Source organism: Strigops habroptila, chromosome 15 (genome assembly GCF_004027225.2).
Source record: "Strigops habroptila isolate Jane chromosome 15, bStrHab1.2.pri, whole genome shotgun sequence".
Classification (NCBI taxonomy): domain Eukaryota; kingdom Metazoa; phylum Chordata; class Aves; order Psittaciformes; family Psittacidae; genus Strigops; species Strigops habroptila.
In genome coordinates, this window is record NC_044291.2 from 6,638,072 (window position 1) to 6,662,607 (window position 24,536).

The 24,536-nt window shown below is 46.1% G+C and overlaps 1 protein-coding gene across 2 annotated transcripts in view; it reads right to left on the minus strand.

The window, feature by feature from the left end:
- The window catches only part of LOC115617228 (collagen alpha-1(XXVII) chain-like), a 154,861-nt gene that overhangs the window by 70,293 nt on the left and 60,032 nt on the right, over positions 1-24,536 (minus strand). For both annotated transcript variants that reach the window (XR_003994535.1, XM_030507476.1), the window contains exons 13-21: positions 18,745-18,798; positions 14,395-14,439; positions 11,009-11,062; positions 10,686-10,730; positions 4,408-4,461; positions 3,633-3,686; positions 3,431-3,484; positions 1,368-1,421; positions 1,020-1,073 (exon numbers count right to left, since the gene is read on the minus strand). Coding sequence is in view for 1 of the 2 variants with exons in the window: in XM_030507476.1 (XP_030363336.1) it covers positions 1,020-1,073; positions 1,368-1,421; positions 3,431-3,484; positions 3,633-3,686; positions 4,408-4,461; positions 10,686-10,730; positions 11,009-11,062; positions 14,395-14,439; positions 18,745-18,798 (468 nt within the window). In the remaining variant the exon portion in view is untranslated. The remainder of the gene's footprint in view (positions 1-1,019; positions 1,074-1,367; positions 1,422-3,430; positions 3,485-3,632; positions 3,687-4,407; positions 4,462-10,685; positions 10,731-11,008; positions 11,063-14,394; positions 14,440-18,744; positions 18,799-24,536) is intronic.

Here is a 24,536-nt window from a genome sequence, read left to right on the forward strand (position 1 = left end):
CACAGTGGTAAAAGCACAAACATAAAAAGTCCTTTAGTGCAACTTCTGTCAAACTCCATGTCCATGTCTTCAGTCTTACTTTTACACTCACTAACTAGAGTAAATTGAAGGCAGCTTGGTCATGCCTGCCTGAACCTGGAATGCAGGGCTTCGATTCCCTTTGTAAATTGCCTGGAATATTTTTTTCCCCTATTTCAGTACAAATAAATGAGCTAATTTGCATTAATCCCATTTAGGGACCAAGCAAAAGAGTTCCCAGAAAAAGTTAAGAATTATTAGTGCTATTAAAATGAGCCCCTGCCCATGTGTGCACTCAGTATTATTTGCACAATCTCTCATGACTGGACAAACAGCTTACACTGGCCTGAAGGAGAAGAAACTACACTGAAGTCACTGAGGTTACAATAGGATAAACAGAGGGGACTCAGACCTTAAAGTATATATAAACTATTTACAGCTCCTGGACAATTAAATCAATATCATTTGTCCCTTAGTGACCACAACAGGAATGAAGCTTCAAGTTTTCATATGATGTGATAAGAGAAAGCTGCAAGCTCTGAGATGCTGGGGCACATGAATCTTTGCAGAACAGCAATTGCCTTTACAAAAGGATATTGCTCTGTGTGAGAGCGTGGAGTCTGCAGGTCTCAGTTGGAAGAAAACACACTTAAAAGGAGCAGAAAGCAAAAGCCAGGTCAAGGGCATGGCTGGGCAAGGGGATGTGCAGGGAAAAGGGCATTAACACCCATTCTGGGTGGGTTTGGGGTAAATAGACTTTGAAAGAAAAGCCAGTGCAGAGTTTAGGGTCAGCAGATGCCAGCAGTGACTGGAAGCAAAGCTCACGGCTTTGGGGATGCTCCTCTTCCACAGGTTTCTGATCACTGAATACAAGCATCTGCTTCCAGATTCGGAGGCACCGGAGGATTTCAAGTTGCAGGCACCATTTCAGCACTCATTAATCTTCAAAATTCAACATTATTCCTTAAATCCAACCTGCTGCTTGGTCTGAGGACACTCACCTCTTGTCCAGGCAGTCCTCTTTGCCCAGGTAAACCTCGTGCTCCTGGCTTTCCCTAAGAAAAAGTCAAAGAGAAAGATACTCAGAAAATAGAAACATAAGCTCAGAAGGGCAATTAAAATGAGAAAGTCTCTTTCACAGCCGCGGGACATCATCCAATGTCAATTTTGTTACAGAAAAAGAAAACCCTGCACTTGGAGGCGCCTCAAGCCAAACAGACCAAGCTGAAACGCTGGCTGGGACAATCTTCAGGAACCTCCAGGGCTTTCTCTCCCCCCTCCTTCCCACTACTTTGTTTTCCCTGGCTGCTTCCCACCCCACACAGAGCTCCAATCTCTGCTCCACTCACCTTCAGGCCTTCAGGACCATTTTCTCCTGGTGGGCCAATGTCACCTGGGAAGCCCTGAAGAAAAGGAGGTATAATCAGGGTGCATGGACGGACTTTTGCAGCCAGCTTCAGTGAGAGTTTTAACTCAAGGCTAAGGGCAGAAACATTCATTACATGCGGTGTCCATGTGTGGGCCACTGCACTGCTTCCTAAGGGAACGGAAAAAGACGATGGCAGCAGAGCTATCAGTTTGATTCAAGAGCAGCCTTTTTCCAGCAGTTCCCTTTAGGTCCATCTTCTTAGCAGATTTATGGCTGCGAGGGCCTCGCTGTCATCACACAGCTCGAACTGGCAATTTGGGGTTTAATTAATCTTTACGAGTCAGCGCATAATCTCAGTGCTCCGAGGAACCCAACTGCACGCCTCGGCGACAAAGGCAAGCAGGCAAGGGATTAGGAAAGGTGTTGACATGCTCATTAGCTGCTGCTTTCAGCCAGGCAGCGGCTCCTTCCCACCCACCAGCCCTTCGCTGAGGAAACAAAGGAATCTGTGGCTATTTCCAATAGCAACAGAGAGGAACGGTTGCTTAAGTGGCAGCACTCAGCCGAGAGCCCTTCCAGACCCAGCAACATACCAGAACACTGATGATGGGAAAATAGACCATCAGTTGTGCTGGAAGTGGCTCTCGAGCATTGTAAAGATGTTGTCTGATTGCTTATGAAGCTGGGGGAAGCTGATCCTGCATTTAAGGTATCACTATAACATGTTTCCTGTAAGGGCAGGAAGAGACTTTTTCTACTGGAGCTGGTATTTTATGGGTGGAAAACTGCAAAAACCCCGCAATAATATCTATGACAAAAACAGAAGGAAAAACCAGGAAAACACCAGATGTAGAATGGGTCACAAACCCATCTTGATCCTCCCTACCTCATCCCCACTCATGTACCATCATACCCTAACAGAGAAGTGAAGCCTTAGGCTGAAAAGAGAAAGATGGGTGGAAAGTAAGATGCAAGACTGAAGATATGAGTGTTCCGCCCTGCAAAAGGAGTTGAAGAACAAAAAGGGCCAGAAAGCAATATGGTGAGTAGAAAGACCAGTATGCACAGAGACTGGCTGGGAGAGTCTGGCGCTCTATTCCAGCGCATCACTAGATGTTCTCACACCTTTTGGAAGCTCCCTTGACTTTTCTAGGCTTGAGATCTTCCCTCTACAAAACAATAGGATGCTCCGCTTTGCAGTGAGTGTCTGCCAAGCTATTAAAGGGGGAAAAAAAGACGAAAGAAAGTTGGGCAGAGATTGTGACATGCTGTTTGCCAGGTTAGAGGCAACCTTTGGGGACTGATCTTTCTGAACAAGAGTGGAACAAGCTCCTAGATATAGGACTTGCATGCAAAGACTAGGAAGAAAAAGGTTTGGAATGGTAGCTGGAGACCAGGAAATCTGAGCGCAGGGTGGTCAGAGGGTGCAAGATGGATGGTTTGCCCCATCTCCCAGTTTAAACAACAGTGGACCTCAATTCATTGAAGAACAGTAGATCCTACAGCAGAGCAAAGCTCTTTCTGCCTCAGCGTTTCTGGAGCCCCGGTGTGCCACTGTCCTAAAGCAACCCATCTACCCATCAATAGTAAAGGCTCTCACCCCCGAAAACACCAGTTTGGGGTTGGTAAATGTGTCAGAGCTCACGTGTGGTGAGTAGCAGCAGTGGCAGTCATCCCCTCTCCATTGGGCTGGGTGCCCATGTGGGAGGCAGCATTTGGCTCTTGCTTTCTGTATGAATTAGCAACAGCTCCATGCATATTCCTCCTAATCAAAACCCTCTGTGGGCCTGTCTGCACACAGCTCGAGAGCTAAAATCCCTCTGTGTGGGGAGGAGATAGGCATCTCAACAGCCTCTCAGATGCCACATGGGTGTTTATCAGAGAGCTGATTCTCCGTGGGGAGGCGAGCTGCAGACATTGAGTAACTACTGCTGCAGAGGCAAAACAAACGTGGGAGAGAGGTGTTATCATGTGGGCTTGCTGGAGAAAGGGTGCTGCAGAAGTTGTGTAAGACAAGATGTGAGAAGAGGTGGTGGGACATACCTCAGGGCCAGGTGGACCTGGAAACCCAACTGGACCTTTGTCACCGACTTTCCCCTGCAGAAATCAGGAAAACATGGAGAAAAGTGAGCTGGTTCCTGGCTTTCCTGCTTAGAACAGCACACCCCTGCCAAGCTGCCTTTCCAGCTGGGCACCAAACCTTTAGACAGGGAGATGAGGAAGCAGAGGACTCTCGGTTACTTACCAGGGGGCCTGCTTTCCCTCGTGCCCCAGGGACCCCAGGCAAACCCTGGCTGCCCTGAGAGAGACACAGGTTTTCAGAACACGCAATGAAGCATCACAAAAACTACATATCCTTCAGCTCCAGCTCCTCTGCAGCAGAAAGAGAAGCACTTTCTAAGGGCTGAACTCAGCCCTGCAAGGAGCTGGAGCAGTTACTGGGATAGTGACATGTTTCTGCTAAAGCTGGGGCTGAATTTAGCTCTGAAGAACACATGAACTGTTGCAATTAGTTGTGGCTCAGAGCCAGGTAGGCTCCAGTGCAGTGCTCAGTACAGCGTTAATCAGCTGAAGTCAGTGTCATGTTGTAGTCACAGGGGAGAAGTCATCTGCTCAGAAGTTATGCCTGGTGTAAAGTGCTTCACTGGGTCAGGGTTTAAGTTGCTGCACTGAGCAGACAAAACCTCCGAGTCTGCAGCCGCTGGACCACACACGTTCACATCCATCCCCATCAGTCCCACCCCGTCACTTCCTATTCCAGCAGCAAGATATGGCCCCTTTTACAGAAAGCCCCCAGTAGAACTACTTCTATTATGAGTAATGACAAAATCCATATATTGACATGAATTTTAGCAAGGCACAGCATATCCCAAATGAGAACTATCCAAGCAGGGTGACGTGACTGCAGGATGCAGCTAGTTCCAGCTCCTCATGGCTTAAGGTGAGCTGAGAAAGCGGGTGGCCACATAAACTACTATATAAGGGGGAAAGAAAATGATGGGGAAAAGAAAATCAATTACCTTGTCTCCTTGGAAGCCGATATCTCCTGGAACACCCGCTCCTCCCTGATCACCCTGGATACACATCACCAGAGGGTTAAAATAGGCAACAGCAGTGGCCAAAGTGCCCATGTAGATGCTAGACAGTGCGTTGTACAGCAAAAAGTCTCATTATAGCTCCATTCAGAACTGAACTGCTGGCAGACTGTAGATCATATTAACTCTAACAACAATCCTGAACAAACTATGTATTTCCCAACACTGATTCTAAAGAGAGAAATGAAACTGCAGGAGAGAGATAAATACAAATTCCCAAGCATTGTGTTTCTATAGCAGCTGCAAAAAGAGACTAAATTCATCTGGCTAACAGCAACCATGAAGGTGTTGAAGTGTTAAAATTCAGCTGAACAGAAGAGCTAGTTTAGTTTTCAATGAATGGACCTTTTCTCTCATACGGCTCTATAGAAAAGAAAATAATACTCAGGGTTTCTGTGAGTGTATCCTCGTGCTGGCATCAAAAATCAATCCTCTTCCATAAGAAAACATGAGTAACTTCTAGTAATGCTTTAATTCCATCTCACTGCCAATATCCAGGCTGAGATATCCCAGGCAGCTGGTGTTCATTGGGGTGGGGATCCCACCTTTAGGAACACCATCGCTGACCATATTTCCTAACCAAGCTATCATTCTTTTCCTTCTTTGGACCATAGTAACTGATTTAGACTCCCTGGGTAGAATATAAGTATCCCTAAAGGTTTTCTTAGGAGCAGTAGTCTACCTCGCATCACCTCTTAGCCCTGCTGTGAGCAGGCTGTTGGACCAGACGACCTCCTGACCAACATCATTTACTTAGTGATTTACTTAAAGGATGGGTCAATGATGGGGCAAAGAAAGGAAAATTCTTCCTTGGAAGTCAAAGGAGGAATGACTGAAAAGACTTGGTACAATAAGACCCAATAGAAATAACTTGGAGGAACTCTGTCCCATGCATAGCACATGTCTCTAAACTTGGTTTCCCAGGAAGGGAACAAGCCATGTGAGAGCAGAGCGCTGTATGTTTAACCATAACCCACATGGCAGACATATGGACTCCTGCAACAGAGCCAAAGTCTACAACGAGACAGCAGAGGAAGTCTACTTCTACTCAAGCAAAACACACTCACTTGTTATCAGAGAGCTGAAATAATTGTGACAACCTCAGAAACATGCAGGGGATAATGAAATTGTGGATGGTTAAGGCTTGAGTTGGGAAAGACGCTTTGGAGACAACTTGTGCAGAAGAAAACTAATTGGGAACTATGCAGATTGAGTGATGGAAACATTTCATGGATTCATGCTAAATTTGCTTAAGTGTTTTGGTAAATGTTCCCAGAACATTTCACTAAACCATCTTCAAAACAAACCTTTTATATAGCAAAAATGTTGCTCTTGAACAAAAACAAACTTAAATTCATTTTACTCATTTGGTTTCTTACCTAAATATTTTAATTTGAGTCAAACAACCGACATTTTGCTTCATCTGAACTATTTTCCATCTATCTTTTTTTTCTCCTTTTTGGCAATGCAAGCGAATGGAAACAATCAGCTATTTACACAGCTTCAGTTCGGGTGAACCCCAAGTACTGGCTACAATAGAGATGGCAAAAAACCTACTGTATGACCCAGCCCATTTCCAACCATTACAAGGTTTCTCTCATCTTTTCTTTTATCTAGTCTGGGGCTTAAACCACTGAAATCTACTCTAATGCTGGCTCCTGCCAGAAGAACAGCAGGAGAATAGTTTTCCTTGCTCTGAAAACTTGTTTTGATCCCCTACACTAAGGGTCGAAAAAGGATTTATTATTCTTTATTAAGCAGTTTTCTCCCCAGCAATAGAAATTGAAATACTGCTTTGGAATAAATGCTTGGACATTGAGAAATGACTACTATAAGAAAAAAGTTTCCTGAGCATAGCAAAAAGGCAGGAACAAACCTTTATCATTGACCTTTAAGTAAAGTGGGATGGTGGCTGTGACAAAGGAAACAGTTTTCAAACAGCTCTAAGAAATGGGCATTAAAGAGGGTGAGAAGGAAGCAAGGAAGACAAAACACATCTCTTATCTTCATATGCTGTTGCATCATAGCCATCTGTGACGGCTATTAACATCTTAAACCAAAATTGAGGACTAAGGCATCCCCTCTTGCCTGCCTTGAGCACAGTAAATCTGAAACTGTGATTTGGTGTGTCCTTAATGTGAGGCGAAGAACAAGGAGGAAAGAGGTCAGGCATGTTTGTTATTAATAAAGGCTGAAAAGGGGCTGCGAGGACTTTGCTCATGGGGAGGGGGAGGAATGTATGATCTGAAATTACAAACAGGCTCTGCCCATGGGATGGTGCCTGTTTCATGTTTCACCTATAAAAAGAAATGCAGCTTCAGAAACCCTGAGGCCCTTCTTCACGCCACATAAGACAGGGGCTACAAGGGAAGTGGTAGATTTGCAAGTGCAAGGGGTGTTTGCTGTGTGTAGGACGCAGAGGAGGTCACTGAGCAAGAAAACCTCACTTTGGGCATCTCTTTTCCCAAGACTTTCTGCTCAGAGGAGCGAACACTGCAGAACTGCTAGAAGTATTTCACTGAGCTGTGTCCTTCACAAGTTACAGATGTCCTGATTCATAAAACTCCTCCATGTGAACAAGCAGCTAGGATTTCCTCCGCTTCCTCCACCTTTCCTCTGTACACATCACATAGTCTTCTCAAGACCACTCTTCAGTTCAGGGTTATACAGTAATTCCACTCCTCCTTGTAGGAGGAGATGCAACCTTCTCTGCCCCCACTCCTGGCCTCCAAGAAAACAGAAGGATGACCCATTTTGTGGGAAAACTGAAGCTTTAAAAAGCATCATTAAATTCTGTGGTACCAAGAGCTTTTATGGGGGATGCAGAAGGGGCTGGCTAGCATTGGTGTGCCCTGTACTTGCCTCTCTAGCTGCTAGATACAAAGATGTGATTTCTGCAGGAGGAGTGGGATGTTGCCCCTCACGCCTGGCCTCCACTATGTCATGCCTTGGATTAACTGAGCTGCATTCTGTAGAATACTGAACAAGGCAACACAAGACAAGAAAGTCCAAATATCAGTGAAAAACACTGGTGTAAGGTGTTGATTTGCTGCTGGAATTCTGGTTTGCTAGTACCTGAATTCATTTATCTCTCATGTTCAACACACTCAGTGTATGGCTCAGGTCTCTCAGAGATGTCTCAGGAAAGATGCTTGGACAGTTGGCAGATGGCAGCTCAACCGCTATGGAAAACCATGTGTCTTCAACTGATTTCAGAACCCTGTCCACAAGCTGGGGTGTAAATACGACTCCTGGGCTCCAACACAGCTTTCTGCTATATGGACTGTACATCAGCTCTGCACAGCGTGGTGCCAGCCCTTCCTTCTGCAGGATTCCTGGTGAATGCACTGCAGGAAAGCAGCTTGGAAGTCTGAAATAACGGGAACTCAGGGACTTCATATGCTCATACAGTCATACAGTGGGATGGGTGTGCTTGAACCACACCAATGTGCACTAAAAAGGTTGCTACATGGTGACTGGACCATCATCACCAACTAGTTAATTAAGTTCACTCTTGTAATTTGCATCTTCAACATCTAGCAGAGAGAACTCGCTTACTTGGGAGGCGACCAAGATATGAATAGGGCTCTCTGCAGAGGCAGACTGCATACAACTGTGGTCTGGAAACGTTTCAAGAATGGCAAGAGGCAAACTTTCAGACCGACAGACAGAGAATAAATACAAGATTCAGGGAGGCTGCTTATGTTTCTGGTCATAGCAGTAAGACAGTTCTGTCTGAAGTAGATGATGAAGGGTTATAATGAAGTCAAAAGCTAATGGACACAAAAAGAATAGTAGGCGACCAGAGAAAGTCTTTAAATAAGATGTCTCAGCCTAAAAATAACAATAACAGCAGAAACTAACAGTGATATTACTGGTGAGAGAATACAGAAGGAAGCCTCCAATAGAAGTCGATCCCCCTGTGCTGGGCAGGGTCCTTCCTGTGATCCAAGCCCAACCAGGCACTAAGTGAACACAGAGATCCTGCCTCTGCTTTCCTATACGTAGGATTTCCTCAAGTCAGATATTTCTAAAACAAGCTTCAATTAAAAAGACCAGGTATATATTTTTTATATATATATTATATTTATATATATATATAAAAATTTCTTAGTGGTATCAGAACATAAACACTTAAAACATAAATGTAAGCAAGCTGTAAGAAGGGATGAGTGGTTTTGCTCATGATGTCCCAATCGGAATGAGAGAAAATAAAAAGGCTTAAAGGTGCCATTCACTACGGAAATGTGGGAATGAGTAAATGAATGCAAAAGCCTTTTGATCAGCTGGAGAAGGGCTGTATTATAAACTAGGCCAATCAGCTGAACAGCAAGGCCAACAAATCAGAAAACCAAATAACTGAAAAAGCCGCAAAGCTATTTGAGGCCAAATCCTCCCCTAGATGTCAGGAGAGCTGATGAACATGTCTATATCCATGCAAACAAGTGCAGCAAACTCAGATGCTTTGGCTAAAAATCTCAACACCAGAGCTTGTTCCTTCCCCTGAGCAGATGAGGCTTGTGGTCATCGATGCCTCAGTGGGTTTGATTCCCCTTACCCTGTATTTCCCACCCTTTGGCTGCTGAACTGCTGAAAAGGATATGCACAAGCTGTTTGGAAGCTCTCTCTGACTCCAAAATCACTGTTGGTCTGATGAGGGTTTGATACCACCCAGGATATTCAAACTAAAGTCAACTCATTAGGGACAGAGGAGGCCTGAGTAGGAGGGATGGATTGTCAGTCCTGGATTAGGCTGTAATGAAAGCCAGGAAGGAAGCCTGGCCTGTCCAAGGAAAATGTAGTGGGAGAAGTAGCTAGGGAGGAATAGGAAAGGTTTCCTTCACCTAAGGAGAGAGGCTGCAAGGCTGAGCAAGGGATTATTGTGGGAGGATGGATAATTCTGCACATGGGAGTATTACAGGGATAACTCTAGGGAGAGCTGCAAACCATTTGGTTGCTTTGATAGCAGTGGCTGCAGAAATACTGGGAATAAACAGAGCAATGTGTGTAAAGTGATGGAGACTCATGTCCAGGAAGGTTAATTTTGCTAAACAATGATTTAAACATTGGTGATTCTTAAGATATTCAACCCTTTACTCCAAGGAGCAGACAGAAGAGTCTGTGGCTTCTAGGAACTGGTGTTGATTCAACAAACTAGCTATAATGTCTTAAGCTTCTCCTCAAACAAAAAGTCCTTCTTTTGCCCTGTTCTTCCTCTCTACACAAATGAAAAGGTGGTGCAGGGGAGAAATGGAAACTGCAGACACTGGAGCCCTGGAAAGAGCTGCTATATTAGAAGGAGAGTGGAACCAACTGGCTTGACACGACTTCCCCCATGTGCAGTTTTGGGCTGCTAAATCATTCTCTAAAAGCAAACATCTAACAAGAGAATAAAACATCCGACAGTAGGAGGAGAATACACTTAATGGTCATTTTCCATTGCCCTCCTGAGCAATCAGGACCAACAGTAAATGATTGCACCTCCCACTCTTTCAGACTAAATAAATCCTCCAGTCAAATACCTGTAGGAGGATGGTTCTCATGACAGTGAGACATTTACACACACAGCTTTATGCTGGTTTAGCTCAATCTGCGTATTTCTGTGCCAGCAGCAATAAATCATTGCAATTGAGGCCCCCTCTCCTCTTTTTCTTCTTTTAAAGTGATTTATGTCAGTTTGGCATAAGGCAATTTCCTCTCGACAGGAGGCTGAGCCGAGGTGAGCCTCCGAACGGGAGCAGAGGTACCTAACACAGAACAGTGTTCCTGGAGATCCAGCTGGTTTGCTTGCTCGAGTGAGCTGTGCTGCTTTGTCACATCACGTGCATTAATGCAAACCCACTGTCAGCGCTGTTAGGTCTTCACCCTCCTCCCCATCCTATCGTGTAACCAATATAAACCCATAAAAGCCCAGTGAAATATCAGATAATCTTAGAGTTACTGTCATCGTCAGTGGGAGATAGAAGTTATGCCAATGAGGATAAGGCATAACTGATCTATACTAGAACTCCAGGGAAAAGAGGATGGGGGAGATATCATAAAAGAAACATCAAAAGTGGAGTGTCAAGAAAGAAGGGAGGGTAGGGGCAAAGAGACAGCCAGAGTGGAACCAGTACCATGGTGCTGAATAGGACAGAGAAGCTAGAAAGGGGGTTTCACATGCAAAATTAAAACACAGTGCAATAAGGGAGTATTCAGATCACCTTATCACCTTTCAGTCCATGTTCTCCAGGGTTTCCCATCAGCCCCTGAAACAAAAGAAAATTCAAGGTGAGACTGAGGTGCTGTGAAGACTTGCCCACGTCTATGACACTGATGTCCCTGATGGGGCTGGTGGCTCAGGCACAGCATTGGCCTGGCACAGCCCCAAGGCCAAGTGCCAGACTGGTCCCAAAGCTGCTCCGTCACACATCCTTTAAACACACTTTATGGGCTGGACAGTCACCATTACCCAAGAGAGGAGCAGACGAATCTTCAGCCCTGCTGTGGAGGAACAAGAGCTCACACAGCTCAGTTATTCTCTCACCTTTAAGCCTTTTGGTCCTGGATAGCCTATCTGTCCAACAGAGCCCATGTCGCCCTGGTAAGAGAAGGAAAATCACCAGAGTCATTAGGTGAAAACCCAATAGTGTATATTCTGAAATTCCAATCCTATCTCTCAGCATCCCTAAGGAATTGCACCACTGATTTCAGCAGAAGCAGCATCCTGGCACGAGTCAGAGGTTTTTAACGTGTAGACAGCCTCTAAGCAAAAGCAGCACAGAGTATTTGCCTCGCAGGCATGTGAGGGGAGAGCAGCAGCTCCTATTCGCATCCTGCTCTCACCACAAAGAAGAGACCCCAAATCCCCTTGGCATTAACCACCGGAGATGTGAGCTGTCCCCCATGGTCCGCTCATCCCACTCCTGCCCCACAGGAGATATGGGTGTTGAGGAGCATGGTCAGACTCCAAACCCAGGAGTCTGAGGTCCTGGAGTCTCTTAAAAAGTAGATATGGAATTCAGGCTAGTAAATTAATAGCAAAATAATAGAAAATTAAGAAATCACCTTGAATTGTGCGACTGTGGTAGGATCTGAGAACATTTTTAAAGCTTTTCCTAACTTTTGAATGGATTAATTTTCCTTTTTCACTATTTGCAATATTAAAACATTGAGCTGGTTTAAGACAATCCTGGAACATATTTATCCTTGATGAAGTTATTCCTGTTCTCAGGAAGAATCTACCACAGTATTCCCAAGTTCTCCAGATGAGGGTGTGTTAAAAACCACACTGACCCAAACAGGAAAAAGGCAATACTCAAGAAATACCAAGCTCTGATATCTAAAAGTGATATGGGAGGAGAGAGGAGAAACAGGAGGTAAGGACAGAGATGTCTCATCAGCATGACCATTCTGCTGCAGCCTGGCATCATATCCTGGGACTCATATGAGAAACTGGAGCACAGGAGGATCCTAGAGCTGTGGATGCTGGTGTACCTGCGTGTGCACATACAAAAGAAAGCCTTCAGTGGCTTTTAAACAGGCTTTGGCTGCTTTCTGCCCATGAAGAGAGTCAGTGATACGGTGCTCCAGCTTTGCCTGCAGTGTGTAAATAAACAGCGGAGGCTCTGCTGAAGGAGAGCTGCAGCCGCCTCAACAGATGCTCTTTTCATACCTCCCAGCATAAAGACTTCTTGTGGAAAGGAGTTTACTTAAAGCTTTGCCCACATGGTTAATTACGAGAGCAAGAGGCTTTGAGTTACATCTAATTCTGCTCTTGAGCCTCTCAAACAGTAAACCCAAACACTTGCAGGGTGCTGGAGCTGCCGGGGGCCCAGCCAGTCCCTTGGGGTGATTGTAGATGGGAAGGAAGGAAGAGACTGAATGGGGTCTGCAGCAAACATGTTATCAATGCCATTCAGAGTGAGCTCCATGCTGCAGACCCCAGGGAAGGAGGCTGATGCTGTCCCACAGAGAGGAGGAGGCAGGATGGATGTGCCCTCTTCTTCCCAGGAGGACGGAGGAGGTCATTGCCAGATCAATCCCTCTAGAGATGCTTCAGCATCCTGAATTAAGAGTTACATATATCCCTGGGACATAAGATCTGACTCAGTTTGACCTGAATCTCTGTCTGAAATTATTAGCTGCTCTAAGTGGTACCAACAGGCTAACTGGGAACGACAGCAGCTGATAGCTACTGCTGCAGCAAGTGATTTCTGGAAAACAGCATTGTAAAAGCCTGATCTTTTGCCTTAAAAGCAAAGCCAGGAAGAAGCTCACAACAGGAATGATGATTTCTTCATCTGGACGGGAAGGGAGAAGAAACATTTAAAGATTAAGACAGACTGGGCTCAGCAGCAAAAGAACTGCTGGTTTTGCCCTTTTCCAGCAAAAAACTTGGGGTGTCAGCAGAGACCAACATAACTGATCAAGACAGAGAAGGTGGCAGACTCCAGACAACTGGTGTTGAAGTTGAATCCTGGTCTGGGACATGCAGTGCTAGATCTTGGAGCCAGTCAGGGAAAACAAAACAGTTTAGTTGTACCTCACATAGAATTTGGTGCTGCCAATGTGGGACAAAAACATCCCGATCACACAGGCAGCTTAGAAACCGTGCACTGCCTGTCCTCACTTCAGATCAGCTCCAGCAAACCCTGTTCTTCCTGGCCCCTGTGATCTATCCCAAGCACATAACAGTGTGGCACTGGCTGGGCCAGCTAAGGCGGGAGGACTCCATCACCTCTGTGAGGAACTTAACCACATTCATAGTGCTTAAGCTTTCACTTTCTAACAAATAAATACCTGCGAGATAATAGCAATCAGGTTAAGATGAATCTTTCTTAAAGCTGGGAGAAATATGATCCAACTTGGACAATACCTTCAATCACAGTCTTTTAAATAGCAATCTTCCTCTTACCGCTCTTTGCCAGGATCACATCCTTTCTGCTGCTATGTCTAAAGCAGCTACTTTCATCTCCACTAACAAAGAGAAACACAAACCTAATTCCTGGCTCCACAAAAAACATCCTGAAGCCTTAATCCACTGTGCACAAGTCCCCCATCTACAAGATGGGAATACCCGTGTCATGATATTCTCAGCTTTTCCTTCACAGAGTCTCAGATTTCTGGCTTTGGTGCTCTATATTCGTGCAGTGTTAGGGCAATTGAGGCCTTGATCTCACCTGACATACACATGCCTATAATTTAAGCTAAGGAAAGGCAAAAGGGGAAGGTTTTTAACCATTCATTGCAATGGATTAGCTGACGAGGAATCATCTTGAAAGAATGCTGTAGTACTAACAGAGCCTGCTACTTCTTACTCATGGGAGGAAATAACTCGAAACAAGTACAGAGACCTAAAAATAAACCATAATATGTTCAGCTGGGCATTCACTAACCCCCAGCACAGCTGCCAGGGGAGGGGTTGCCACCCATCCTTACAGCCATTTATCTCCTGCTGTAATGAAGGGTGGAATTTGGCTGTGTACATAATTACCTGGATTAGTGACGGGGTGGTGAGAGTGCACGTAAAATTCCTGTATACCTAGAGGACAGATGGTTCCTGCCCATGGTCTCTCCAGTGAGCAAGAACTGTGATTCCCTGAGGTTACTGCATACAGGGACTTGTGTTTTAAAAGGATAGATCTTGGTGTGGAATGAATATTGCATCTTTGAAAAAATACCCTGATAAAGGTTATCAAGAGGGCAAGTTATCTATCAATAACAGCACTAACAGTAAAGTTCTAACCTATTTCCTTTTGCTTAGGAAGGATTTGCCCTCCTCCACCTCCCAGTCCACCAGGCAACCTCCCCCTACAAACACTCATCCTGTTCACTGCCCTGCCACAGGAAGAAGACAATCTGTGCATATTTATGCGGGCTGAAAGGGTTAAAGCCCTGAGAAGCCAGATCTCCATTTGTTTTTGTACTTACAATGAGTCCAAGGACTCCAGGAGGACCTGGGGCTCCCAATTCTCCCTAAAAGGAAAGAAAAACCAACATGGTTACGGACACAGTGTGTAGAGTCTGAATGGCAGCTCCGTGTTTTTAGAGCTGCAGGGAAGGGAAAAGACCATCCCTCCCCTTTCCATGCCCCCCATAACCCCTTCCCCAGCAAAAGTGATGGAGAGCTTCCCTCTGAGCGAGCACATCATCTCCACACACACGGCTGGTTGTTGCTCCGCAGTTATGTGCAGGGCTGGCTTCTCCCAGAAGCAGGATGGATAGAAGCAGCGTTACACCGAGCAGGGTGGAGCCTGCCCCAGGTGAGGTGAAGGCATGGGCAGGGAGAGGGACTGGGGCAGGCGACAGCAAAGAAAAGTTGGGAAGAGAAGGAAAGCTGCTGCTTAGCACTGGGAAAGGTGAGAGGTTTTGGGGAATGGTTAAGGAGCAATAGAACTCATAAGAAAAAGAGGACTTCGATGAAAATGAAACTGGATAGTTTGAGAAGAGGGTGTGGTGGGTATGGAGAGTTTCTGGTGCTGGCTGATGGGCCCTGGAAGTGTGTCTGGCACATGGGGTGCTCTGAGGCTGTATCTAAGGGCTGGTTTAAGGTGGGGAACCAGCAGCATTCTCTGCACTCTGCCTCATCCGTCCCAGACGATCAACCAGCCATTTCTTTAACCTTCAGAAAAAGCCCTTAGCCTTTGGGCTGCAGCTTGTTTGTCCTGCTCTGTCCCTGGAGCAGGGAGCTCTCTGCACTTGCTCAGGGGACGAGTCACTTTTAATCATGCTGCAGACAGCAGGCGAGGGGCTGCAGAGATTTAATCTTGGGCTCCGTGCGCATTTGCCATCTCTTACAGACTGGTACCAAGCAGGGCATTTTGGAAAGCACCAACTCCTCTTAGAGGCTTTTCCAGAGCACCTCTGAGCTCACTGCTCTGAGGACAGATTGCTATCCGGGTTTGTGGGCTGCTTTGGATTCTCAGCTTCACCAAACACTACCTCTGCTCCAGCTTTCCAAAGACATGCAGGTGCCTGATGGCATTTCCAGGTGAAGTGCAGCAGGGAAGCTGTGTCAGACCCACTCAAGTCAGCTCTCTAGGTCCCTAAGTACTTAATGATGTGATGCTCAGCGTGTCCCCTTGTCTCCCTTGCCGCACTGACAGTGCTTGTCAGGGCAAGGACCTGCTTTTACATCCTCCCATCTCCAACAGGGCCTCTCAAAACAAGTGCATTGGAAACACTAAACTCCCCGCTGGCTCAGACAGCCCTACCCCTGCTCTGGATCACGCTGGCTACTTGCTTTGACAGACCAGCTCAGTTTATGCTGCACATCTGGTGGAGTCCCCCCTTCAGTGCTATAAAGCTCCCCTTTTATGGAAGGCTTTGCCTAGTGAAAGAATGAAAGAGCAGGGGACGTAACGTGAATAAATGTGCTCAGCCTCCTTGGGGAAAGGGTTCCGTGTGTTTATTTTATGGGAAGTGGAGTAAAGGACTATTGGGCAAGTGCACACAAGCAGCATTTCATAATCTCAACCAGCCTAAAATGGCTTTTTTTACAGCCGGTTCCTTTCCTGCATACTTGGGACATCTGTGGAGCAATTGTTCCTCATGGGTGGGATTTCTGCGTCCTCGGAACTGCTGTAATAAGGTTGGCTCCAAGCTTTAAGTCGAGGCCTGGCATTACCATGCTCAGCAAGAATAGGGAATATCCCCTGGAATGCAGAGCACAGGAGCTGCATGGTGGCCTGGCTTTCCCATTAAGGCTCCAAGGGTGGCTGGGATGTAGACTGGGTGGATGGGCAGCTCTTGGTCCCAGCAGTTGCAAGAGGGATGGCCTGGATTTCTGAGTTATGCTATCTGGGTATTCCTCAAGAGAAAGAGGAAATGTGGAAACTCACAGCCTCACATCTAGCACAAGAGGATTTCCTCTTGGAAAAGGAGGGGGTGGACTCCCCTGGGAGATGTGGGCAGGAATAGCTCTTAATTTGAGCCATTCCCTGGCCTGGGAAATGAAGGATTTGCAGGTGCTCTTTCCTGGCTATCAGTAATGACAGTCTGGTCCCTGACCTGCCAGGGAAATCAGGCTCTATTCTCCTTTTCTCAGTGCATGAACTGGGCACTGGGACAAGAGACAAGGAGATGAATCAACAGCCCTTTCCCATGTCTAATTCCTGTGATTAAGAGACTAATTGGAGTGGCTAAAGCGCTCCGGAACAGGGATGTGGAATGCGATGGCTCAACAGTTCTCAGCAAGTTGGTAGGAGGGAAAAACACCCCTGTGGTTGGAAGAGCCTTTGCTCTGTCTGGAGGGGATGGAAAGAAGATCAGAGACAGTCGGCTTCAGCCATCCCCATGCGACAGCAGCAGCAGCAGCGAGGGCTCAGTGGATCAAACAGAGCATGTGGCAGCCCAGGACCTGTGGCAGTCTGCCCACAACTGAGCTGCATTACCCCACCTAGCAAACCCATGCTCCACAAACAGACTTTCTGGCATTTCTCTGCGTCTGTGACTCCACTTGTGACCCTGTGAACCTCCCTTCAAGGCAGCCGAAACAGTCTGTTTTCATTCTACAATCGCCAAGGCACATTAATATTTAAAAGCCGTTGATAAGATGAAAGAAGGAACAATCTTTCTGGATGGATTAACAGAAGGGACGTTTGCTTCTTCTCCAATGCTCTGGGAACTGGCATTCAGCTGACTTTGAGTGCATCTTCTGAATGGGGCTTGGACAACTTGCAGATGTGAAAGGAAACAAAACAAGTTGTTTGGGAAAAAAACCTCTTTCTGACCTCCAGGATTGCTGCTTTTCCTGGCTGGAAATAGCAATACAATCCAAAAAGACTTCTATTTGGGATCACTGATTCTACTCTGACCCATGGCTTAAGTCAACTGAAGGATGGGAAAAGTCCTGCAGAAATATTCCTTGGGAATCTAATTCTTTCAGTTCACTGCATTTATGATTCTTGTGCTCAATTCCCACAAAGGCTGGACCGTAGCTGGGCTTGGCCTGGCAATCAGAGCTGCTGGTGAAAATAACTTTTAGGCTGCATATATGATGAATGGCAACTTGAAGACACATGCGGAGTGTTGTTACTTCACAGAAATTACTTCATCTAACACCAAGAGCAGCGCTAAGATTATGTGTGAATAACCAAGCCAGCAGGAATCTGAAAGATGAATCAGTTCTGCTCACATGCTAATTGAGGGAGAACCAATAAAGCCATTCAGAAAATAACTTAGAATAATTAATACAGTGAGAACTTTTGCAATCCACAAGGGCATGTTTTGTGAGTAGCGGAGAATGCAGCGCACACCCAACTGTTCGGTATTAAGTGCTACAAAAGCAGAGCAAAATAAACCTTATCAGCATCCTGCTGTTTAAATGGTCTCTGTGACCATCCCGACCCAATTCCCAGGAGACACATCCCATTCTTAGAAAACCAGCAGGGGTCAGAGGGAGACCAGAGAGAAGCCGAGAACTCAGAAGCCTGGAGACTTCTCCCGCTGCAGACCTGGGAGCAGGACAGCAGAAGCCTGGGCTGTGGTGTTTGTCTCTCAGTGCTTGCAGACACTGGAAGGGGGAATCTGGCACTTCTTGCACCAGTATTAACATTCATCTCAGACGAAGAAGGGTGTTGAGCTCGGGCTACTTTACAAGCTTACTTCTACAGGTTAGAGTGATGCAAACCAAGTGGTACCAGTTTGCTAACCTTTGTCATGAAATAGGATGTGATGAAAAAGAGAGAAATGTGCCCCTTTATGTACCTCAGACCTCTACACAACTGAGTACATGACCTGCTCCTCTGAGGGCTCACATGCACTCAAGTAGCCATCTGTGGTGCCTATGACGATACGACCTTCTGCCTGTGGGCCCATATCTCCCTGCTATGTTCATTCAAAGCTTCATGCAGAGCACACTAGTCAACAAGGTGATTCCAGTGGCTACCACAGGCTTTGAATCAGCCCCTGTGATACAGACAACGTGCTCCAAACTCTGCCTGCTCATCAGGAGCAACATCCCTGCCTTTTCTCTCTTGATTTTTCTTCTAGTGATATCCTCAGAATGAGGAAACATCTATCAAGACTAAGGTATGAGAAAAGCAATAGATGGAGATGGAAATCAAATGGCAACGCGATGACCTGACAGTTACAGGATGTTGAGTTGAACATGGGAATTCACAGCATGCTTGAGCAGGGCAGGGATATACAGTTGTTTTTCAGGAGGGTCAAAACCAAAATGCAAGCAACTGACAGCAGACTTATAGACTTCTTTCAATCTAAGTACCATGATGCAGAATAGCGCAATCAAAAGAAATGAGGGAAAAGCCATTAACTTACTGGGTTCCCATCGATGCCTGGAGGTCCTCGTTCCCCAAAATCACCAGGAAAACCCTGAGGAATGGAGGCAAACATGAGTATTAGTTATTGATGCACCTTGGTGTAAGGACAGTCAGCTTAAACACTGCTCCCCCTGCACTCAGTGCAGCACTTTGATAGCCAGAAGGTCGCAAAGAAGCGTGGGCCTGCCTGGCCTCATCCAAACCATTCTTGCTCCATCGGCACATCCGCTCAGCAAGGAGCTCTACAGGGCCAAAAGCTCTGATTCACTGCTCCCTCTTGGGGCCAATGAAGGGTAGCCAGGAATACCGTTTACAAGGCTCAGCCATGGGCTGCACATGAACTAATAGGAGCCTTGAGAGGAAGAGACAGCGAGGAGACAGGAAGGCTTTTTGCTTGGCCAGGCTATGAAAAGCACCCAAAGCTGAGGCTGCTGGACCTGACTTGTTCGTTCCTTGTCTTGCAGGCTATGTCCAGCACTCAGACAGCCTGTTGGAGATGTCGTATATAGGCGAGGCTTTTGCAGTGCCATATAGAAAGACAATGTAAGCTTGCATAGCAGAGAGAAGGGGTGGAAATCAGTGCTTCTGTCCTCCTTTTGGTTCATGCAACTATTCCAGTATGTCCAACAGCAAATAGGCAGCCCTGAAGATTAGGTTGTGTACATACATATGAAATGACACACCAAGATTAGATTGTGTATGTACATATGAAATGATAATCCCACGTTTGGAAGATAAAATGCTGTGTTTAAAGGTACAGTGCTTTTTATCGTCTTTCAGGGAGAAATACACTACTAATAGGATCCTTCCTTAAAAATCAATACTTCCTTAAAAGTCACTCCCAAATCTCTTATGTTCTGGAAGAATATAAACCTCACTGCAATGAATCTCCTCAAAAATGGATTGTCAATCTGAGTTATTTCATCCTGTCTCCTAACATAATCATTTTGTTGGAGCCTATGCAGATGCTTAATGGAGCTGATCAAAGATGTCTAGTGAATTCACTCCAATGCATTCACAACCTTTCAGCTTGCCAGAGGAACAAACAGTTCCAAGCTCATTACGTCCACACCCCAGAGCTGTGAAAGACTATGTTTACTACACGAAAAAGTCACCACAAAAGACTTCATCATCATCTCATTATATCCGATCCACATTTGGAAGACTTCAAACAATTATAAAGAAAAGGGTGGAGGTACTGATCCAGAACCAGGACATGGTGGTGTACACATATTCTCTTGTGTCCTTGGACAGATCCTGTGCTCCCCTAAGGCCCCCCCAATTCCCTATTATAAACCATACAGTAATTTGCCCTCCCCTGTCCTGTTGTGCTCTGTCTCCCTTAGGAGGAGCTCAGCAGAGGGGTGCACAACCTCTGTGCTTAGCAAACCCTCTGAATTACTACACCCACAGTTTCAAGGAGGAAGCAGTTGAGTTTAAGATGAGTTGGACTTTATTTTCCCCTGGGTTTGAACTTCATTCAGCAAAGGACTGGCAGGGAGCAGGCTGCCAAGAGCTATCAAGGACCACTCAGACATCAGCAGCTTCAGAGCTACTCTGAACTTCAGCTGCAGCGGGAGCTGCGTTGGAGAGGCTGTGACACTGAGGTAAGAGTGCTGTGATTCTCCACTGCTTTTTCTTGCATGGCCCTTAAGATGGAGTGAGATAAAACATGACACAGCATCCACCTCTTTCAACTCTGAGCCAAAAGGGGAATTGTTTCCTGCTAGAGGAGCTCCCCAGGGACAGAGCACATGCAGAGCCTAACCCCAGGCTCTCTCCTACACTTGGTGAGTTCAACCAGGCTAAAATCTTGCTTTATTTTCCACACTGTTCTGAAAACTAAGGAATGTATTTGCATATAAAAGGCTTCCCAGCCAAAGCATCTACCATCGTGCTTCAGTTCACAGTGGGAACTTGTGAAGCAAAGCTCCGATCAACCCTGCTTCCTCTTCTGCTTATTGGGGAGTAAACAGTATTGCTTAGATGAGGCTACACCAGAAGATGTGATCCAGAGACACACCAACAAGCTGCAACTGCTAGCGGGTACGTTACTTCCGACTCTAACTAGAACTCACAGTAATACTGCCTTACAACCTTCTTTGGCTTCACCAGACCATGAGATACATAGGACAACACAACCATGTTCTGGACTAGGTGAGAGCTTAAGAGACAGGGACAGAGCAGACAGGAGAAGGATGGTCCTTGCTGAGATAGAAGGATGCTCTCGCTTCCTGCCTGCTCCTCTGGATACTACAAACACTGGTTACCTTGGAAAAGTGAACCCGAGGGAAGCAAAATGAGACAGCCAACAGCAACACGCTTTCTGGTGTTGACAGCCATCAGTAACACTGAAAACTGAAACAATCACAGCAAACAGAACAGGAAAACTACACTGGGAAGCTCTGCAGTCAGATGGCACCCCAGACCTCTCTTCACCTTTGAGGGTTCATAATTCCTGGCCATCACAACTAGGTAAAAAGAAACTTGGTCAAATGGGAGACCTGTTTAAGACAAGCAAAACTGCATTTCACCTCTCCTGTACCAGTTCCTATAGCATTCAGTACACTCTCCTGAACTGACACAAGCTATCACTTACTTGCCTGGATTCAATACCTCTGTTTTATGGGCATCACTGCAAAAAGGAAAGTTGTCTGCCTTTTTCCAGCTGGGCACTACATCCCTCAAGCCTGTGCACATGCCAAGAAGCTGTGGTAAGCAACCACTGGAAACAGCTTTCTGCCATCTAGAGACAAAGACGTCAAATATAACAAGGCGGGGGGGGGGGGGCTACAGTTTTCTTTAATGAGAAAAAGGGGAAAAATAACTCTGCTACATGCTGAAGCAATAAGACCAGGACAGAAATGTGTGGGGAAAACTCATTGCTTGGGCAAGGAAAGGAAAAAGAAGACTGTGTTGGAATATTTTGCTGTTTACAGTCAGATAACTTGCCAAGGAAAATATGAGCATGCACAGACTGATACTGTACTTACGCTGCTGCAGATTTCAATCACAGCCTTCAGCTGCATCTTTCCTTTCTCAAAGGGCAGATCTGGACACAGAGTGACCCATGGATGCCATTGAGTGGCTGGGTTGTCTTCTGCCAAGCTGAGGTCTTGCCAATGTGCAAAGATTTTACTACTTTGAATAATACCATTAAATCAGTATCACTACAGCAGCATAATATCATCTAGAGGAAAGCTTGCTCCAGATTAAAAGCATTTTCTAAATTTGGTTTAAATCACTTCCAAAGTGATTAAAAAATACACTCCTCTGCCAAGATAAAAGTGTCCAGATAAGAAACGATTTAAATTCTTATGTTTCCCACTAATCTATTTTTATGCCTCAATTTCTAGTACTAACCTCACTGCTTTGGAGATTTGAGGCCCTTGGAAACAGAGTTAATAAAAATACAGCTTTTACACAGGCTTTCCAACAGTAGATGTTCAAGTATTTAAAAAAGCAGATTATTCCTGTGTAGTGAAGGCAGAGAGCTGAGCACCTGGGGTCACTTGGCCAATGCTACCCAGTAAGCAAGAAATTCATCAATACAACCCATTCACAGCACACTGTGACTCTCTCCGCACAGCTAGGGTTTCTGCCCATCCTCGAGATGGGGTGGAAAAGAGGTGGAAAAGGGACGGAAAATGGATGGGAAAGGGTTAAAGTGGGAGGAAACAGAGAAGAAAACCCAGAACAGTGTGGAGTGGCCTCACTGCTCCAACAGCCAGGCCCAAAACAACACTCATCAGTAAAGCCCTGTCACTGCCAACATCTGATCGCCCATAACACACCATGTGCTCGGCTGGCATGGGCACCCCATCTCTGGGGTGGTGGGTGGTCCCCTGGTGCTTTGTGGCCCAATGCATCAAACAAACCCAGAGGATAAGATGAATGGAAAGAGCAGCTTCGATTCAACTAACCCCAGGCATCCTAGCCCAAGATCTGAGCTTGGCAACACAAGTATTAACAATCTTGTGTACACTAAATTAGACCAAAGGCTGGTGGCTATGGCATGAAGGAGGATATTCCAGCATCCATACAGCCTCCAAAGACCCAAACCAGGTTGCGAAAACTATCCCAACACAGTCCAGCTCACAGCAGGAAGCAATCAACCCCTAAGCCCCTAACGAAAAAGAAAGCACTTTCTTTCCATGGGGTAAGCAGTAGCAGTTTAAACCACAGTAACAGTTCCAGTGACCACAGCATCCTAATTTATTGGCCATCACATGTCTGTAGAAGCTATTTTTTCAGTGCTTATCCCCTCCTGCCAAAGTCTAAAGGACAGAGATGCTCCCCAGGAACAACTAGCACTATTCAATCAAAACAAGTGGACTTTGTTATCCCATTTGTTTCATTCCTGTAAGTGGCACAACCTCTCCTTTCTACGCACTGCTCCAGCAGCCTCAGAAGCCCAGACTGAAGGAGAACACATGGGGCAGGAAGCTCATTTTATGGTGCTGGCGGACAGGCAGGTCGCAACTGGCAGCGTATTACAGGAGACTTGTGAAAGAGATTAAAGAGTCCAGCAGAGAGTCTCCCGACCTTCCCAAAATGAGTGCAGAGAGGGGTTTGGTACAGAAAATCCACTGGTTTTCAGGGTGCAGCTGTTTTTCCAGGAAGACTGGTCCCTGGAAATTATGTTTAAGGATTGGGATGTCAAAGAGCACCCTAGTGAAAAACTAGTGAGCCATGCATCCTGCAGGCTCTATGAGAGGAAGGGGACATGCAGAGAAGGACCAGGACAGCGAAGGGATGGCAAATGGCAGCAGAGATAAGAGGAAAGTGCTTGACTAACAAGTCCTGCTGGCCAAGAGCCAGTGGGGTGCTGCTCTGTAGTGGCTGAAGTCAGGTATGACTAAACTTTTGACTCTATCTCACAGCTGGGAAATACAGAGGAGGTAGGGGGAAAAGTCCAGCTGAATGGATTTCATGTTGTCTGAAGGAGTTCAATGAAAGAAGCAAGATGAAACTTTGAGTTAGAGAAAAAGCATACAAGCTGATGCTTTCTACTAAGCAAGATCGAGGTGCTTCTGTGCTCTCCTGTCTCAGAGTTGCATGGTTTGACCTCACTGCCCTCAGTTGAAGATGAGCAACAACTATTAGAGAAGGAGCTGAGATAGAGAGATGCAAACTGATTTATCCCAGGTAACACTGAGAAGTCCAAAGCTGAACCAGTAACTAAATCTCTGAGATCCTACAGCACTGCCTTTATTCCTTTTCATCCACAGTCCCTGCAAAGGGCATCCTTTCATGCACCAGGAGACACACACTGAGAAAAACCAGACCTGGACAGGCACTGGAACCGGCTCCTCCTGCATAAGGGGATTACGTCCCCCTGCACCTCCCCTTCCTTTCTCCCTCTGCTTAAAACGGAGTGACCTGTCCCTTCTTGCTGTTGTCAGCCAAAGGGCTGCTTCTGGTCTGAGCAGACACCATTACCTCTTGTCTCCTGTCCCTGGAAACTGCTATCCTCAGGGAAGCAGAACCTGGTGAGACACACTGTGTCCTTCACTTCCCAAAGGCCTTTTCAGGTGTGCACATGTGGGTGGGTGTATTGTATGTATACAACATCTGATTCAGTTTAAAGCACTTTCCCTGATGGAGTAAGGGAGGCAAGTCTGGCAGCGGCTGCTCCGAGGAATCCTGGCAAGTCTTCAGGCCAACAGAGTCCTTCTCCAAAAATAGGATTTTATTTTCCTGTTGGCTGAAGGTGAAGCTGCTCAAACCAACCAGCCCTCCTGTCTTGTCTGCAAAAGACTCTATTTGCCAGTTGGCTCCGGCCAGGTG